The sequence below is a fragment of the Leptonychotes weddellii genome, chromosome 9 (genome assembly GCF_054177405.1).
Source record: "Leptonychotes weddellii isolate Sample4059 chromosome 9, ASM5417740v2, whole genome shotgun sequence".
In the NCBI taxonomy this organism is placed as follows: Eukaryota; Metazoa; Chordata; class Mammalia; order Carnivora; family Phocidae; genus Leptonychotes; species Leptonychotes weddellii.
In genome coordinates, this window is record NC_138377.1 from 75,403,046 (window position 1) to 75,421,121 (window position 18,076).

Genomic DNA, 18,076 nt, shown 5'->3' on the forward strand with positions numbered 1-18,076 from the left:
GAACAATGAAACATGGAACACTTTATCTAGAACTAATGATGTAATGTATGGGAATTAACATAAGAATAAAAAAAAAAAAAGGACAATATTCCCTCTGCTTGCTCCACAGACTTGTTGTTGGGATCAAATATCAAAGTATTCTATGAAATATAAATGTAAGATAATATGGTAGCCAGTCTCTAAATGGCCCCCAATGACCTCTACTTCCTGGTATTCATACCCTTGTATAGTCCGTCCCACATCGTAGCAGACGTGGTCCGCATGACCAACAGAAGGCAACAGAAGTGATGGTATGTCCCTTTTGAGATTAGGTTATAAAACAAACTATGGCTTCCATCATGGTGGAGGCTTCTTCACGCTACCACCACACCCCTCCCCCATCTCTGTCTCTTTCTCTCCTCACACTGTGGGAAAGCCAGCTGCCACGTCAAGAATGGAGAGGCCCACGTGGTGAGGAACCGAAGCCTCTGGCCAATAGCTACTGAGGAACTGAGGCCTGCCAACAGCCACTGAGTGTGCCTGGAAGTGGACCTTCCCATCCCGGTTGATTTCCCATCCCTTACAATGATTTCAGCCCTAGCTGACAGCTTGACAGCAACCTCATGAGAGACCCTGAGCCAGAACCATTAGAGTGAGCCACTCCTGCGCTCTTAACCCTCAGAAACAGGGTGAAATAACTGTGTTGTTTAAAGCTGCTAAATTTGGGGTAATTTGTTACCCAGCAACAGGTAACATATTGGTGGTATTATTATTCCCCAGTCACATTTATACTGCTTCCAAAGGTAATATTAAAATGAAGCACTTCCACTTCTACATTACTTTTCAAATCCAACCTTCTCCCTACCAACAGTGATTACCCAATGTCACATAAAACTGGTCACATTCTTCCCTACAGTTCCTGTCATTCTGGACTAGTAGTTAGACCTCTTTTGGAAGCAGTTCATTTTCTTTTCTTTTTCATCTCTACCCTTGTTCGTTTATGCTAGCTTAATTTTGTCTCTTCATTTTCTAATCAAAACATAATCTAATATTTCTCCTGTAAGCCAAAAGTTGGTCTTATTTACTCCCTGTAAATCCATGTTGTATAGCATCTTTTTAGAAATGACTGACAGTGGGCAAATTTCAATACTGTTTACCCAAGGAAAAAAATTTAATTTCCAACACAGCCCCAAACCAATTTCTTTCAAATCTAGCAAATTTATCCATCTTTCAAAATATATTATCTAAAAAGTTTACACATGCTATTTGAAAATCAGCGGTTTCATGTGTAGGGATAAGGGAAGTCTGGATGAAGGCTCATAAATCTGCACTAAGAAATAAAGAGAACTAGGGGGTGCTAAAGTTCTCACTGGTTAGTTTATTATGCCAACTATGCCTGTAATATAGATAAACTTTTGCTTTGCCCATTTTTATAGTTCTTACATATTTTAAGACATCAGTATACTTTCCCTTCATAAAAGAGAAACAATCCTGAGTGAAAAAGATACAAACTAACAAAGTGTTTCCCATCAGAATATGTCTTAATTTAAAATATTCAGATAGCCCAGTAATATGGTTTAGGATATCATCCAAGCTAGAACATTATATTCAGAGTTGCAAGAGATACGGAGAAGCTAATTGGCAGTACTCCCTATTTAATGTGTCTGTAGTAAATTAGGGAAATAATAACGTCTGCTTTGCAAAAGTAAACTCTGAATTTAAGCCTCAAGAAGAGAATCAAGATAAATATATTTTTAATCTAATTCCCGCCCAAGTGAAGGCAATGGTAGGTTTATTACCTTAGACCTAAGTATACAAGTGATGTAGCTGTTATTTCTTTAGAGACCTTCTTCAGTTAAGAAAAATGCTTTTATTTAAAGATATCTGAAAATAAGATCAAACTCATAATATCAAATATATGAATACAAGTCTTTCAATAACTTGACAGAGAAAATGCTGCAGACAGTGTAAGAGAACCATGAGAAAAGTCTTTGTGGACAAAATACTGCTGATGGGAGAAGGCAAAAAATACTAGGAGAAGTGGAGCCAGGGCCGTAGAAGCGTCTTTGAAGGGAAGCATGCCAGGATGCGGTGAGCAAAATGCTTGAGTGGCAGTGAGTGCGCAGCAGGACAGAACTGCAGAAGAGAAGAAACTGAATGTGGGAAGAGGGAAAGAGGGAATGAAATAGGGAAGAGGAAAGGCGGGAGGAAAAAGGGATAAGGGGAAGGGAGGGAGGTGGCTTGATTTGCCTCTAGTCCATAGGTTACCGTGTACAATTTGAAAAAGGATGCTCCTCAATGAGGAAACAGACCCGCACGAAGATGCACAGTTTGGTTAGCAACGTTTGGGCTAGAGGTCCAGCTGATAAGCTTTCTTTTGGAGGAGCTTTTCTTTTGCAGAGACTGGAGAGGAAGATTCAAAAGATTTCAGCCCCTACTTGCTCCCTTGGCTAGGCCACTTTATTCAGTGAACAACCTGTATAACTGTACAAAGCAGTCCTGCAAACGAAGGAAAGACTAACTCTGATGAAGAATGAGGCAGGCATTTATTTTACCATGTTGAAGTGCAGATGAATTCCTACAGAGCTATACACAAAACCAAATTTTGTCATCTTTTCTGACCGTTTCACACCTGCATTTGGAATTGTGTTCTAATAAAAAACATTTCAGCTTGGGGAACAATGTTGTTTCTGGTGAGCTGGAAGAGATGGCTGCTAGATCATTAGGGAATTTAAGGAAATCTGGTACTTGCACCCATGTAAGGACAGATGTACCTTTTTGGCTGGTGCCCAAAATCTGTGTACACAGTTCCTTACTGCCTCCATGTTTGGCTTTTCCGGGGATCCTGCTGCTCACAGTCGTAGGGGGATCACTGATCACTGACAGTAACAGGCTAACAGGCGTCTCCAGCTTAATGCCCAAACTGAGAGTAAAGAAGACGGTTTCTTCAAGATGTTCCTTTACAGAAGACCTTTATCACAACTGCTTTCAGCTACTTGTTAAAATGCAGACTCCTGGGCTCACTCTATCCCAGACCTCTTGAAGTAGAAGTTCTGGAAGAGAGGCCGGAACTCTGTATTTTAAACAACAGACATCAAAGCTGGAAAACTATGTTTAAGAGTAATGTAAAATATGACAAATTTCTGTGTGGAGATTACAAAAAAAGGCAACAAAGAGAATCAAGCCTAGCCAAGTGTACCCTATAAAGTATAAACCACATATGCTTTCCTCACCAGATTTATACCATAGAGATTCAAAATCTCTAGAATTACAAATTCTTAAAGTCATAGCTAAATGCCTAGATAGATAGCTCTTGTGGTCTAATTACAGATGTTATTCTGAAATTAGGTTATAATGACACTTCATGTGTTGAGTTGCTGTCCTGACAGGAAAGCTCGCTTGTTTTGAGAAATTTCACACTGGATGACTGACTCTAGAACTTAGTCCAGACATCACTCCCTATCCCCATCTGCCAAACTTAGGCATCTGCTGAACAATCTTAGTTGATCAACTGTTCATTCTTTTTTAACAGCACATTGAGCAGGTAACAGAAAAATAACTGGAACAAATCTCTTACCGCTGTGAGGGGTCCTTCTGCTTGCGCCTCCATCGGACTTGTGGGTGTCACTGCAATAAACGGGCCAGCAGCCTGGAGTTCTAGCCTATCCGTATACTGTTCCAAAGCAGCAGCAGCAGGGCACTCCCCAGAAAGTGCTAAGACCACACCTGAGGGTTCTTTCTTTAAATGATCGCTTTCTGCCCAAGGACCCAGTAGGAGCTTCTCATCTTGAGGCGATTCCTCTAGGACTTGAAGTACTTCAGGTTCCTCATCAGAAGGGCTTCCAGTTGTTTTATGGCCTAAAGCCTCATTTGTCCTAAAATCCCGAAGGTCCTGCTCCTTGTCCACAATCACCCATTCTTTGGAATCAACCTCCTGCTTGCAGGAGCTCAAGTTAACTGCTATAAATCCATTGCTGGCACCACCATCTGCCTGTTCAGGGGTGTTGGCAGAGGCAGGCTTCGAAGCATCTGGAAGATATTCTTCATCATAGTGCCAGATGTGGTCAGTACGGGACACGGCAGGAACACAAGGCTTATGAAGCAGAGCAGGGAGAAGAGATTCCTTTCCTGCACTGGACTCTTTCTGCATTTTCTCCAGGCTTAAAAAAACAGACAGAAGTTACTCATTTGCCCTAGGAAAATATTTATTACATAAATTATAAGCTCTATACAGACCTAATATTCACACACAGATGAGAGAATATATAAATAAAGCATAAGGAAAGTTTCACAGGCTGATAATGTTCTTCTCCACCTGTTATAACCTGGTTTTGGAAGATGGGACCCCTGGGAGGAAGATGGCTCTCCTGCTGTCGGGCAGGGGACAAGCCTAATCAGGTTGCCTGATGGGATCTCTTTCTCCTTTTCTTTGCCAATTCAATCACACTGCTCTCTGCTCTCTCTGAGGGACTGAGGCAGAATTGAGCCAAGGGGATTTTGCTTCACCAGAAGCCCTATAAAAGGAAATGAAGAAGCTAGGCAAATACTTCATGTGTTTTGTCTTCAGAGATGTATGTAAATGCAGACTCATTCAAGTAAACTCCAAAGGCAGAAATTTTAAGAAAAGCTACTACACCTGCTCCAGCACGCCCAGCCCCCTATGTACAGTGGGGCACACAGCAGTGGGGCAGTGGGCACAGTGGCGTGCAGGAAGCTTCAAGATGTATTGTCAGTTGGAGTGGATTAAAAGGCAGTTGACACGGTATATGAATCTGTCTGCTAGCCGAGGGGCAGGCAGTGGTGTGACCATTTGGCTGCACTTACTTCTACGAACTGACCTCATCGTCAGGGAAGCACTTGAAGCGATATGTTTTTTTCTTTCCAAGTTTGTAATTAGGTGCTTCAATTCCTTCAACGGTTTCCTACTCATTCTAGGTTCTGGCCTGAGTTCATTTTCTTAGATAACTTCTGTTTTCTCAACTCTGTCTTTTTTCTTAGCTCTTCCCACAGGAGGGACTCTCTTTTTAGTTCCATTCTTTTATTAAACTAATTCTTTACCAAACTAAGCTTTTTCCTTATTGCATTTAAATAACTATATAAATCCTAAATTCCTAATCTTAGCCACAGCTCGAAATGTTTAAGCACTGCCCCAACTCGAATCCATTCTTTTGATCATATTAATGTATAGATTCAAGTTTCTATCACGTAGCTGTGAGGCTGAATGATTACATGGAAGGAAGAATACACATATATGAAGGACTGTCAAAAATGGAAGCTAGATTAGATTAGGCTGAATTATCTTGGACACAGTAACTACCATGTCAGTCAAATACATGGTCCTTCTAACCTAACATTTCATTGCCAATAGCAGCCACCAGGATGTACATTGAAGGGTGTGTGACTATCACTAGTCACTCAGCTCTTCATATTACTGCAGCCTTCTATAATTCATAACTATATCCCAAATTCTTTCTAAAGTTTCATTTCTGTCTTCTGTTATCAAAATTTGGGAATAATGGGACTTATAAACATGAATTATAGTTATTACCTATGTATAGCTCTCTGAAGTTCCACCTTTCCTTCTTTCTAGGAAGAAATGATAAACTTATTTGTGTCTATTTTCCCTACAGTACTAACTCATAAAAGGCCTTCATTAAAGTGAACCGAATTGCCTGTCCCTTGTGTATAAATTACTTGTTTACCTCCTTCACATACTCCCCTCCTTCCTCTCTCATACCTTCTTCATCATGCACTCTCCAACTCTACACTGCATCTTCTCATTCCAATAAAAGAGATCCCTTACAAAGTGAGTTCAAAATGTTCATTTAACTTATACCTGGTGTCATAAAGTTACCAGCTCCCACTGCTTAGCTCCCAAAGCCAAAGGTTTTGTTACAGAACTTGTAACAATTTTATAAGACAATTCACATTAAGAATCACAATGATAATTAAAAACATGGATGGAGATGAGAATTTAATCAAATCAGTAATACAAAAATGCAAAAATTTCTTATTTGAAAGACTATCTAATAGAAATTCATAATGATGATGATGATGATGGTAATTACAGTATCTTAGTAGCTTTAAAGAAAAAGGAAAAGTATTTTATACCAGGTCTCAAGAAACCTGTCGGTATCTGGCTTTGGCTCCAGTGTAAGACGTTTTTCCAGCTCAAAGCTGTGGATGGAACGTAACTTCCGCACCAATGGAACATCTCTGTCTGGCTGAGTAATCTCTGAGCGGACACGAACTGGTGAACCAAGGCTTGGAGCATTCAGAATACCGTTTACTTGACCATGGCTGTTCTCTTCTTCGGTAGCAGCCTAGACAAAATATAAAAGAAAACCATGAAAAACATTCAGGTGACTCTATGTGTAGCAATCACTGAAGTCTTTCAAAATAATATAAGCAAAGGCTTGGGAGGTGTTTTCAGAAATCACGATATTTTGGATAGTTGACATCATTACATACTTGTCTACTAACCCTTCATAAAATGAGTTTTCTTAATTTATTCTCAGTTCAGTATTATTTTAGTTTTTTATATTTGTGGTACAGAGATAAACAGTCTAAAAATGTTTACCCACCTTGACTTTTTGTATTATGTCTAATGAGATGCTTGCAGGACTCCATTCCTCTAAACTAAAAATAAAACCTGGAAAGGTTTTCTTGGAGACACAAGTGGTCTCACAAGAGGTAGGATGGGTCACCAAGCCTGAATATCCCCTCTTATTCCCTCTCTAAAAGTGAAAAACCAAACAAAAACAAGAAAACCTGGAATTAGAAAAATTAGGAGCTGGGTAGAGAAGGAGGAGGTTGAACATGATGCAGCTCTGAGCAGTGGGGTTGCCTAAGGACAGATCCCTCAGCAGTACACTTACCAGAGAAATTAAACCTGATCCCAGTAGTGGGGTGAGAGAGGGAAGTCTGGTATGTCTATTCTGATTAGAGACCCACAGAAGATGCCCAACTGGTCTCAAATTGGGGGTCTACTCTGGCTACCAGCAGAAGCAGAAGACAATCTCTGAAGGAAGGCTTCCCAATCCCCAATTTAGGTCTACAGGACTGCTATCAATTATTAACTAATAAGTAAAACACTAAAGATAGTCAAACACAAGAAGGCATGCCCATGACTAAGAGCAGAAATAACTTTTATTTATTTATTTTTTAAGATTTTACTTATTTATCTGACAGAGAGACACAGCCAGAGAGGGAACACAAGCAGGAGGAGAGGGAGAAGCAGGCTTCCTGTGGAGCAGGGAGCCTGATGCGGGGCTCGATTCCGACCTGAGCCAAAGGCAGACACTTAACAACTGAGCCACCCAGGCGCCCCAGAAATAATAACTTTGAGAAAAACATTTAAAACTCCCTAAGACATGAGGGGCACCCGGGTGAGACAGTCAGTTAAGGGTCTGACTCTTGGTTTCGGCTTAGGTCGTGATCTCAGGGTCATGAGATTGAGACCTGCATGGGCTCTGTGCTCAGTGTGGAGTCTGCTTAGGTTTCTCTCTGCCTCTGCCTCTTTCTTCCCTCCTCTCTCACTCTCTCTTTCTCGCTCTCTTGCAAATAAATAAATCTTTAAAAACAAGAATCTCCCAAAGACATCAGATATTAAACTTAAGATACAGAATACAGAACAGTTATGCATAATATGTTTAAATAAATAAAGGTCATTATCACAAAGATCAACAAGGGATTATATGGAATTAACTGATGAATTTAATATGAAATATTCAATTAACAAGTTAAACATCAAATTACCCAGAAAAAGCCAAAGTTATTAATCAGTGAACTAGAACACATAGCAAAAGAAATTACTTACAATGAAGCACAGTAAGGAGAAGAAAAATATGAAAAAAAATTTATAACAGAATGAAAAAGCATACATTTACTTAGATTCCCAGGATGAGAGAACAAAAAGAATGAATTAGTGGCAATATTTTGGTAGGGAATAGCTGTACATCTCCCAGAAATGATACGAAACCATGAATCAAAAATTCAGGAAACAAGATATTCTAAGCCGGATAAATAAAAAGAAATGTAAGCCGACGCACAGGGTAGTTACAACACAGAACACCAAAGACAAAGAGAAAAATTAAAAAGTAGCTGGGGAGCAAAGACAGAGGGCAATGAATCATCTAGAAAGAAAAAAAAATTAAGAGTAACAGACTTTTGAACACCAATAATTGAACCCAGAGGAAAAGTAACTGTCAGTCAAAAACTCTGACTCTAGTATGAATTCTCTTTATTTTTTTTTTAAAGATTATTTATTTATTTATTTGACAAAGAGAGACAACAGCGAGAGAGGGAATACAAGCAGGGGGAGTGGGAGAGGGAGAAGCAAACTTCCCGCTGAGCAGGGAGCCCGATGTGGGGCTGGATCCCCAGACCCTGGGATCATGACCTGAACCAAAGGCAGATGCTTAATGAATGAGCCACCCAGGCGCCTTTAGTATAAACTCTCTTTAAAGAATGATGCTGGGCAACCTTCTCAGGTCCCCTCCCTCCTCAGAAGCTTTGTACTATCACCTTGCTATCATTCAATAAACCTTGCTTTGCTGCCCCCCCCAAAAAAAGAATGATGCTAAAATAAATACATTTACAATTAAGTAAAAATTTAAAGAGTCCTCCCAAAAGACCTCAACTAAAGGAACTTCTAATAGAAATACTTCAGGAAGAAGACAAGCCCAGGACTTCCAAAAATGCAAGGATATGGTAAACATCTTTGAAAAATCCAGACAAACATCACTGATATAAAAAAAAAAAAACAGTATCGGGGCACCTGGGTGGCTTAGTTGGTTAAGTGTCTGACCCTTGGTTTTGGCTCAGGTCTTGATCTCAGGGTCGTGAGATCAAGCCCTGCATAAGGCTCTGCACAGAGCTTGGAGCCTGTTTAAGATTTTCTCTCTCCCTCCCACTCAGCCCCTCTCCCACCCCCTCTCCTTCTCAAAAAAACCCCCCAAAAACCCAACAACACTAATAATCTAATTTGAGTAATGTTTTTGAAAAGGAAGGAATTGGGGCACCTGGGTGGCTCAGTCAGTTAAGCAACTGCCTTCAGCTCAGGTCATGATCTCAGGGTCCTGGGATCGAGTCCCACATCGGGCTCCCTGCTCAGTGGGGAGTCTGCTTCTCCCTATGCTTCTCCTTCTGCCTCTCTCTCTCTCTCTCAAATAAATAAATAAATAATCTTTAAAAAAAGAAAAAGAAAAGGAAGAAATTAACATATAGAAGAGAACGAAATACAGATTAAATAGTGATGATGGGTAAAAGAAACTAAAGTCAGCTCCATGTCAAGGGCCATTTCACACTCTCATACACACAGATACCCATGTGCGCTGGCAACTGAGAATGTCACCCAAGATTTTTTACTGTAAGAACAGTTTTTGCTTCTGGTGCAATAAAGACAGCCACAGTTGACATTATAAAAATCCGATACTGACTTCTTGCCTACTTTTCACTACTTATTCCTAATTATTATTAGTCTAGATAAGGCTTTTTCTTTTTTCTTAATAGTTTATTTTTCTTTAAAAATTTTTTTTATTTTAATTCAATTTAGTTAACATATAGTATATTATTAGTTTCAGGTGTAGAATTTAGTGATTCATTAGTTGCATACAACACCCAGTGCTCATCACAAGTGCCCTCCTTAAGGCCCATCACCCAATTACCCCAGCCCCCCCACCTCCCCTCCAGTGACTCTCAGTTTGTTTCCTATAGTTAAGAGGCTCCTATGGTTTGCCCCCTCTCTGTTTTTATCTTATTTTATTTTTCCTTCCCTTCCTCTATTCCATCTTGTCTTTCTTAAATTCTATAAGAGTGAAATCATCTGGTATTTGTCTTTCTCTGACTGATTCATTTTGCCGAGTACAATACCCTCTAGTTCTATCCACGTCATTGCAAATGGCAAGATTTCATTCTTTTTCATGGCTGAATAATATTCCATCATACACACACACACACACACACACACACACACACACATCTTCTTCATCCATTCATCTGCTGATGGACATCTGGGCTCTTTCCATATTTTGGCTATTGTGAACATTGCTGCTATAAACATCAGGGTGCATGTGCCCCTTCGGATCACTATGTTTGTATCCTTTGGGTAAATACCCAGTAGTGCAATTGCTCGGTCATAAGGCAGTTCTATTTTTAACTTTTTGAGGAACCTCCATACTGTTTTCCAGAGCGGCTGCGCCAGCTTGCATTCCCACCAACAGTGTAACAGGGTTCCAGAGAGGGCTTTTTCAATAACCAGACCACAGTGCAGCACGTCACATCTATGCAGAGAATGTTTTTACAAAGTGACTCCCATGACTGAATGTATATACTGTTAATTTTTCTAATTATTAAGTTTAACAATATAGTATATATACTGTCTGAAGACAGGCCAAGCTCCTCAGAATTGATCATGGAAAATTCTTTTTAAGATACATTTCATAAAGCATGACTAGCCAACTTTCTATCTATCATGTTAAAAGGTATGAGCCCAAAGTCTCATTTTACACCTATAAATTTAACTTCCATCCCAACTAAACCTTTATAAAATCATAGGAAGCACCAAAAGCTAACTGGTTCATAATTCACTGCCCCTCCATTCCCATTTATCTTCATCTTACCTTCTATGAAAATGGAAATGACAAGGACAGTAAAATCAAAAAGAAACTTGGAGATAATCTGCCCAAGATTACTAAAAATTAACCATTTAATTCAGAAATCTGTATCTCTCCCCTTACAAGTGGTACTGCTTACAATCCTAAAGAAGAAAAAATCATGTCAATTATTCAACATCCACTTTGTCAGCTTGTGATCAGTTCGATGCTTTCTACTTCTAGCTCTCACTTCCCCACCTCCACTTGAGACAATTTTCAGAATGGGTACTCCTAGTTCCATAGGCCCACAGAGTCTTGTCATATTATTTAGAAAGACTATTAACTTCTGACCTATAGATGTCTCTTCTTTTAGTCTCAGTGTTATTTTTTTTTAAACGCTTTCATCTTTTCCAAAATACAAGTTGAAAATTAATGTTCAGTGTCTATATCTGAGTGGTATGGGCAAAATTAGCCAAGATGTTGTAACTACAAATATATAAATCACTAGCAATACAATGTTCTAACTATTTCTCATTCAAAATTAAGAATCATGATACTTTGCTACAGCAACAGAAGAAAAATATTAAGCACTTAGGAAAGATAACCCCTCCTATGCAAGAAATACGCACCTTACAAATCCCAAGCCTTATCTTGTTCCTGTTGGCGTCCATCTCTTCCCAGACATCCTTCTCCTGGGGACGTGGGTGTCCCAAAGATCCTGGCAATTTATCTGGTGACACACCAACAGGGATGCCATTCTCCCCATCACTAAGCTGCTCATCTGGAAACACCTCATCTGTATTTTCTCGAAGCAAGTCTCCTGGGATGGGCGTGGCATTGGCAATTCTAAAAATGTGGGGTGAAAAAAATGTAGAACTTAAAAACACCAGAATCAAAAATTACTATGAGACTATCCTACATTTTGTTTCTGGACTTAAATGATCAAGTCTATATATAATTAAAAGACTAAAACAAAGGCGCCTGGGTGGCTCAGTTGGGAGCTCAGCGGGAGGCCTGCTTCTCCCTCTCCCACTCCCCCTGCTTGTGTTCCTGCTCTCACGGTCTCTCTCTCTATGTCAAATAAATAAATAAAATCTTTTTTTAAAAAAAGAGTAAAACAAAACATAAACAAAACCTCAGAAACTTAAACCATGCCAATTCTACAAAATAGAACTATTTGGGGGGGGGGCGGAGGGGCAGAGTCAGAGGGGGAGAGAGAATCTTAAGCAGGCTCCACACCCATTGTGGAGCCCAATGCAGAGCTCGCTCCCACAACCCTGTGATCATGACCTGAGCCGAAATCAAGAGTTGGATACTTAACCAACTGAGCCACCCAGGTGCCCCAAAACTTCTATTTTTGATTAGGAAAATTTTCAGACTGATCTAAAAATACAAATTTTAATACAGTAACTCACTGATTTAAGAATCACTTTAAAAGTTAGAAATATTTGGTCTATTTTCTAATAAGTCTTTGTCAATTTTAATATTTTCTACTCTTTACCCATTTCTTGCTGCAAGAGTAACAAAAACTATAAACAGAAAAATGTCAAGTGTCATAATGACATAAGCAGGTATGAGACCAGTTATATATATATTTTAAAGATTTTATTCATTTGACAGAGAGAGACACAGCAAGAGAGGGAACACAAGCAGGGGGAGTGGGAGAGGGAGAAGCAGACTCCCTGCTGAGCAGGGAGCCCGACATAAGGCTCGATTCCAGGACCCTGAGATCATGACCTGAGCTGAAGGCAGATGCTTTATGACTGAGCCTCCCAGAGGCCCCAGTTATATTTTTTTAATAGTGTAAAATGTACATTTGCTTCTTCATTTACAGACTTTTGACAAGTATCTACTATATGCAAGGCTTTAGGGACATAAAGAGGAGAAAGGAAATTCTTGCCCTCTGGGAGAAACTAGAAATACTGTAACTATACAGAACAAATACAGAACTGCATGAACTGACCAGGAACAAAATAAAAAAAATATTAATCGACATTCATCGATATATTTCTTTCAAAGTAATTTCATGTCCTATTTATATAACTCATCTCTCCCTTAGACTTCTGGCTTGTGAGGAGCTTTTTCCAGTTCTCAGCTATCACTCATTAAGTGCTCAGGTCCCCGTCAGCTCTAATGTTCTATAGCTCTACTTTGTACACTAGTTTGTTTTGTTTTTAAATATTGCTGACTGAACACAATATTTACCACACAGTGAAATATTTTCTTAGACGTGATCTGGAATGTCTAAAAGTAGAAAAAAGCAGTTTTCAGTAGACTATCCTGACACACACAATTATTCTGAGTGGTAAAACAGGCATCTTCTCAGTGAGCCACTCCAAGGGTAAGAGCTACACCCTGGCCCAGGTGTCATCAATATGTCATATTGTGAGAACAAGTCATTTTGCAGGGACTTGTTCCGCCCGAGTGGATGACCCTCACTATCATCTCTCCCTATTGGGTCAACAGTAGAAGATGAAACTCTTACTGATATGTTATAGGTATAATTTAGAAAAGCACTGATAATAGCCCCCGGGGAAAAAAAACCTTATAGCCCTGTAAAGCAGTTCTTGTAGTTCTGACACTGGGAACATACTGAAAAGGGAGTTTGAAAAAAAAGAAAGAAAAGAAAAGAAAGAAAGAAAGAAAAAAAAAAGAAAGGAAGGAAGAAAGAAAAATAGAAAAGGTAGTTTATAGCCTAAAATAGTTTATGTGAAAGGATTTATTATAAAAGTAATTAAAGTTCAAAAGTAAATAAAGTTCATAAAGTTCATAAATAATACTCTCACGTATACTTTTGCACTCATTCGACTCCTGAATGTAGGATAATTTTTCTGGGAAGGAATTTCTTTCTTTCCATATCTCAAACTGCAGATTTGGATCAGAGAGCCGGTGAGGAGCACTAAAAGATTTTTCAGATAGAAGTTCAATATACTTTACTGATTGATGCATTACAGTGGACACTAACATAGATGTGCTACACAGTAATCCAAATGTTCACTGAAAGAATTCCCTCTATTCCTGAGGAAAGGGAATGGCAAAAGAATCAATATCTGAATTCAGGAAAGTCAGTCTACTAGCCCCACATTTTTTCCCATTTTAATCAGTATTCTTCCAAATCCTTTTTTCCCTATGCCTAGCTAATACTCTGCTTCTTTCCAACTACGCCAATTCCTTGGCATTTCCTTCTCCACTCCTGAGGAAATAAAAGCACACCCCTACCTATGAACTGCTTCTATTCTTACTCTCTCCTAGTTTCCCCCTTCTCTCTGATACTACACACTTCAAGGGGCTCTCACATCTTCCCCACACGGGCTCACTTCCACATGACTCAGGTTCCTCTCTGCATTTATTCCCCCATTTTTACTCCTTACATAATTACTATTTTCTTCTTTCTCCTATAACTCTGATCCAAATCTGGAGTTTGAGATATGGAAAAAAAGAAATTCCTTCCCAGAAAAATTATATTACATTCAGGAGTCGAATGAGTGCCTAAGTATATGTGAGAATATTATTAGCACATGGTCTGTGTTGGGTGTTTGCAGATAAGGTATAAATTACTGAAGCAGATTAAGGGAAAAAAGTAAGGACATAAACAGAAGAATTGGAGAGATGTCAGGAAAAGTAGGAAGAACGGACGGACATCCTTTTCACACTCCCTTGCCCATACTCTAAGGCAAGGGCTGACCAACTAGGGCTGTGGGCCAAATCGGACCTGCTCACCTGCTCACCTATTTTCGTAAACCAGGTGGTATGGCACGGAGTCCTGCTCCTTCATTTACACACTGTGTGAGGCTGCGGTTGCACTTCCAGGCGGCGGTGGTGGTGGCAGAGAGAGCAAAGCCCGCAGCTACTTGTCTGGCCCCTACACCCCAGGTTTGCTGAAGAATCAGCGTTCTGGTTCAGAGGTCAGCAAATGCACTCACTTCGTAAATGGTAGGCCTGTGGGCCTAATACTTTTCAGGCAGATACAGTGACAGATGCTAAAACTTGTGGGCAAAATGATGATGAAACACAAAGCTATATGAACTGTCTCAAAGTTATCTTCCCACAAAATACTTACTACTTAGAAAGGGAAAGATAGTCACTTCACAGTGGAGAAACTAACATCACCCTAGCCAGATTAACAACATCAATACCATCTGTAATAGGACATACTGACATTATGTAGAACTCCTTATTTAATACCATAAATTTCCCTCTGATCTTAGCTTTAAATGTAAAAAAGAGTAGGTTGATAGGTTTCTAAGTTTCCAGAAGGAAGGGCCTTTGACATGTTTTTGTTGGAAATTTCTAGTTCTTATTGCAATGTGATCAGATAGTATAATACTTCTGCTTTATGGAACTACTTATACGCTTTCTTGGTGACCTAATAACTGATCAATTTTTATAAATGTTCCAGAGGCACTTGAGCAGAAGGCACAAGGTCTATCAGCAGGGTGTAGAGTTGAAGAAATATGCATAACACCCATCTTATTGGTCATATTTTTTGTCTATTTCTTATTCTTCATTCACTTGATCTATCTTGTACTGAGTTACATATTAAGATCTCCAATTACTTGTGTGTTTCTAGCTATGCCCCCCTGAAACTCCTGTAGTGTTGCTTCCTAAAGGTGACTAATGGAATTCTTGGGACTAAATATTAATAAACATTTGTGAATTGCAGCATTTAGCATTAAAAAGTATCCTTCCATCTTTGTAACTTGTTTTATTTCAGCTTGAATTCTATTTGTCTGATATCAGGATCATTAATTCTCTTCTTACAGCTCCCATTTTTCCCGTATATATTTGTTCATCCCTTACTGAAATATTTTTAGGTGTGTCTCTTGTATATAGCATATGTATTTAACTATAAAGCCAAACTGAAAATCTTTTTAATAGATGAGTTAAGCCCATGTATATTTATTGCTATGAATGTTTGGTCTCAACTGTGACACAGTATTTGATGATTATATGTATTTTGTTATATTTGCTATATTTCTTTCTCTACAAGATGGATCTTCTTCACACTCTCACTTCTAAACGTTTTTTCTTTCTTTTTTTTGGTACTTTAGGTTTGCCTGTTTGTTCTAATGGTGTACTTTGGACATATACCTTTTAAAATGCTCTTAGTCCCGTTTTCTTACTTCACCTTGCCACTGAGTTTCTCAGCTTTAACTGGTATTGTCTTGTTTTCCTGCTTTAGGGACTTAAAAGAGTGTTACCCCTCCTCTCTCTACATTCCATTTACACTACTTTCTCTCTAGTCCTTTTAATTATTTTTTGGGGGGGAGGGGCAGAAGGAGAGAGAGAATCTTAAGCAGACTCCACACTAAGTGTGGATGTGGATGCGGGTCTCGATCTCACCACTCTGAGATCGTGACCTGAGCCGAAATCAAGAGTCGGACACTTATTGGCCTGAGCCACCCAGCGCTCCTCTAGCCCTTTTAAATGATTTATTTTATTTTCATTCTCTTAGGGCTTTTATCCCCTCTGCCTTTATTCAATGCCCTTTATTAAATCTTCATTTGAGCCTGCTCTCCTTTGTGCACTTTATAATTTTTTCACTTCTAAGACATCTTTTTCTTCCATTTTTTTCCCGACCTCAATCAACTCTCATTTCTTCCTCTCTCTCTTCTTTTCCTTTTTCTCCCATCCCCCTCTACTCTGTGGTCGATTTCTTAGTTTTTAACTTTCCAATTCAAGGTAGTTATCCCTATCTTCAAATGCACAAGTATATTAACTTCTATTTGGGGTTTTATTTTACAGTTTTCTTCTCCTTCATGGCTGCTTCTCTGAGAGGACATTTCCTTAGCATGAATTAGATTTTCTCTTCTGATTTTTTTCAATAACATTTTATGGATCTTTGAAATCTTTTTCTTGTTCATTTTTATGGTTTAGAGTATTTCATGAGATCTGTAGTTTAATTAGTGCCCTCTTCTGTCAATGTAGCGAAGTCCAAACAAGTTGGGGGATTTTTGTTTGTCTTTATGGTCAGAGAGACACAGTATCCTCTGATTTTATAGTTCTCCCTTTTGTAGGCAGTCAAATTTTATTTCCCCTTTTGCCCTTCTGTGATTACTGATGTATCGCCTTCAGCTTGAAATTCATCCTTTTTGCCAGTTCTGTGAAAGCAGACCTGAGCCCTTTCTGTATTTTCCTTTGCCAGCTAGCATTGGAGCTCTATCAGTAGAGGGCACTGGAGAGACACTGCAGGAGGACAGTGTTCTGCTCTGAGCTCCAGTGTGCAGCTTGGCCAGTTTGCCCAGCACAAGGAACCTGCCACATCCCAGCATCCTCAGCACCTGGCTCTCGCAGCACGAGGACAGCAGCAATCAACAGCTTCCCTGAGCAATCCCCGCTATTTAGAAGAAAGCAAATAGCTTTTCCTGCCACCCCAGGGAACAGATTTCCATTAAGTTCCAGAGGGCAGATTTTCAGCAAATTCTACCAGGCATCAGAGTGACTTCCCTGCCATCCAGTGAGCAATGGACATACGCTCTCCAACAAGGTCAGGACCTCAGCCCTGGGGTCGGGCTAGCAGAGCTCTTTCTTGGATGCTTAATCTCAGCCCCAGGAGTAGGAGCTGTACTTTACATTTGCTATTCCTGTATTCTCTACTTCCTATTAGTCTAGCCCACATTACTCCAATTAGCTAATAATTCCTTGTATCATCTTCCCCTGTTCAAATTACTATGTAGTTTCTCTCTCCTGATCGGACCCAAACGCATATATGTTTTTTCCTTCACTGCTCAACTGATAAAAGGCATTTTCTCCTTTCTTTTTTGTCTTTATTCTTCTTTCTTTCTTCCAGAAGCTATATATTTTGAATCATGCCTATTTTTACCTCTCTGTAGTTCATGATCTAATCTACCCAAACACTCTCTAATAATTACATTTGTAGGATGGGATTAGTTTATCTGGTGTTGGCTTAAGATCAGTCTTAAGTCCTATTTCTAATTCGCTTCCTCTGCATGGTTTTTATTGATCTGCCTTTATAAAGCCTTGGGGCAGAGCTGAGTGAGGCAGGAGCATGAGAGAGTTGGTTTTGGTTCCTCTTTTTACTTATTTTGGAGTTTAGGCTAGGTATCCTTTGTCTTCAAATTATGTTGAGGACATGGTTTTTGTGTAGCTTTACTCTTCCTTTCTTGTTATTGTTTTATTTTAGGAGGAAACATTGGGAGATGGGTACTTACACTGTCTTCACTGACTTCAGTTACCCTGAAGTCCTTATCACCTGGATTTCTACAAGTTTGAGACTTACCTACTTCTAACAAGAATCAAAGGAGGAGGAGGAGGAAGGCACGAAAACAAGAATCAAAATTTCTAGGGGCGCCTGGGTGGCTCAGTTGGTTAAGCGACTGCCTTCGGCTCAGGTCATGATCCTGGAGTCCCGGGATCGAGTCCCGCATCGGGCTCCCTGCTCAGCAGGGAGTCTGCTTCTCCCTCTGACCCTCCCCCCTCTCATGCTCTCTCTATCTCATTCTCTCTCTCAAATAAATAAATAAAATCTTTAAAAAAAAAAA

At 39.5% G+C, this 18,076-nt stretch overlaps 1 protein-coding gene across 1 annotated transcript in view; it reads right to left on the minus strand.

The window, feature by feature from the left end:
* Positions 1-18,076, minus strand: part of TTBK2 (tau tubulin kinase 2) — a 103,094-nt gene that overhangs the window by 18,978 nt on the left and 66,040 nt on the right. Inside the window, exons 9-12 of the mRNA XM_081831853.1 lie at positions 12,076-12,103; positions 11,204-11,472; positions 6,091-6,302; positions 3,557-4,139 (exon numbers count right to left, since the gene is read on the minus strand). Coding sequence (XP_081687979.1) covers positions 3,557-4,139; positions 6,091-6,302; positions 11,204-11,472; positions 12,076-12,103 — 1,092 coding nt within the window. The remainder of the gene's footprint in view (positions 1-3,556; positions 4,140-6,090; positions 6,303-11,203; positions 11,473-12,075; positions 12,104-18,076) is intronic.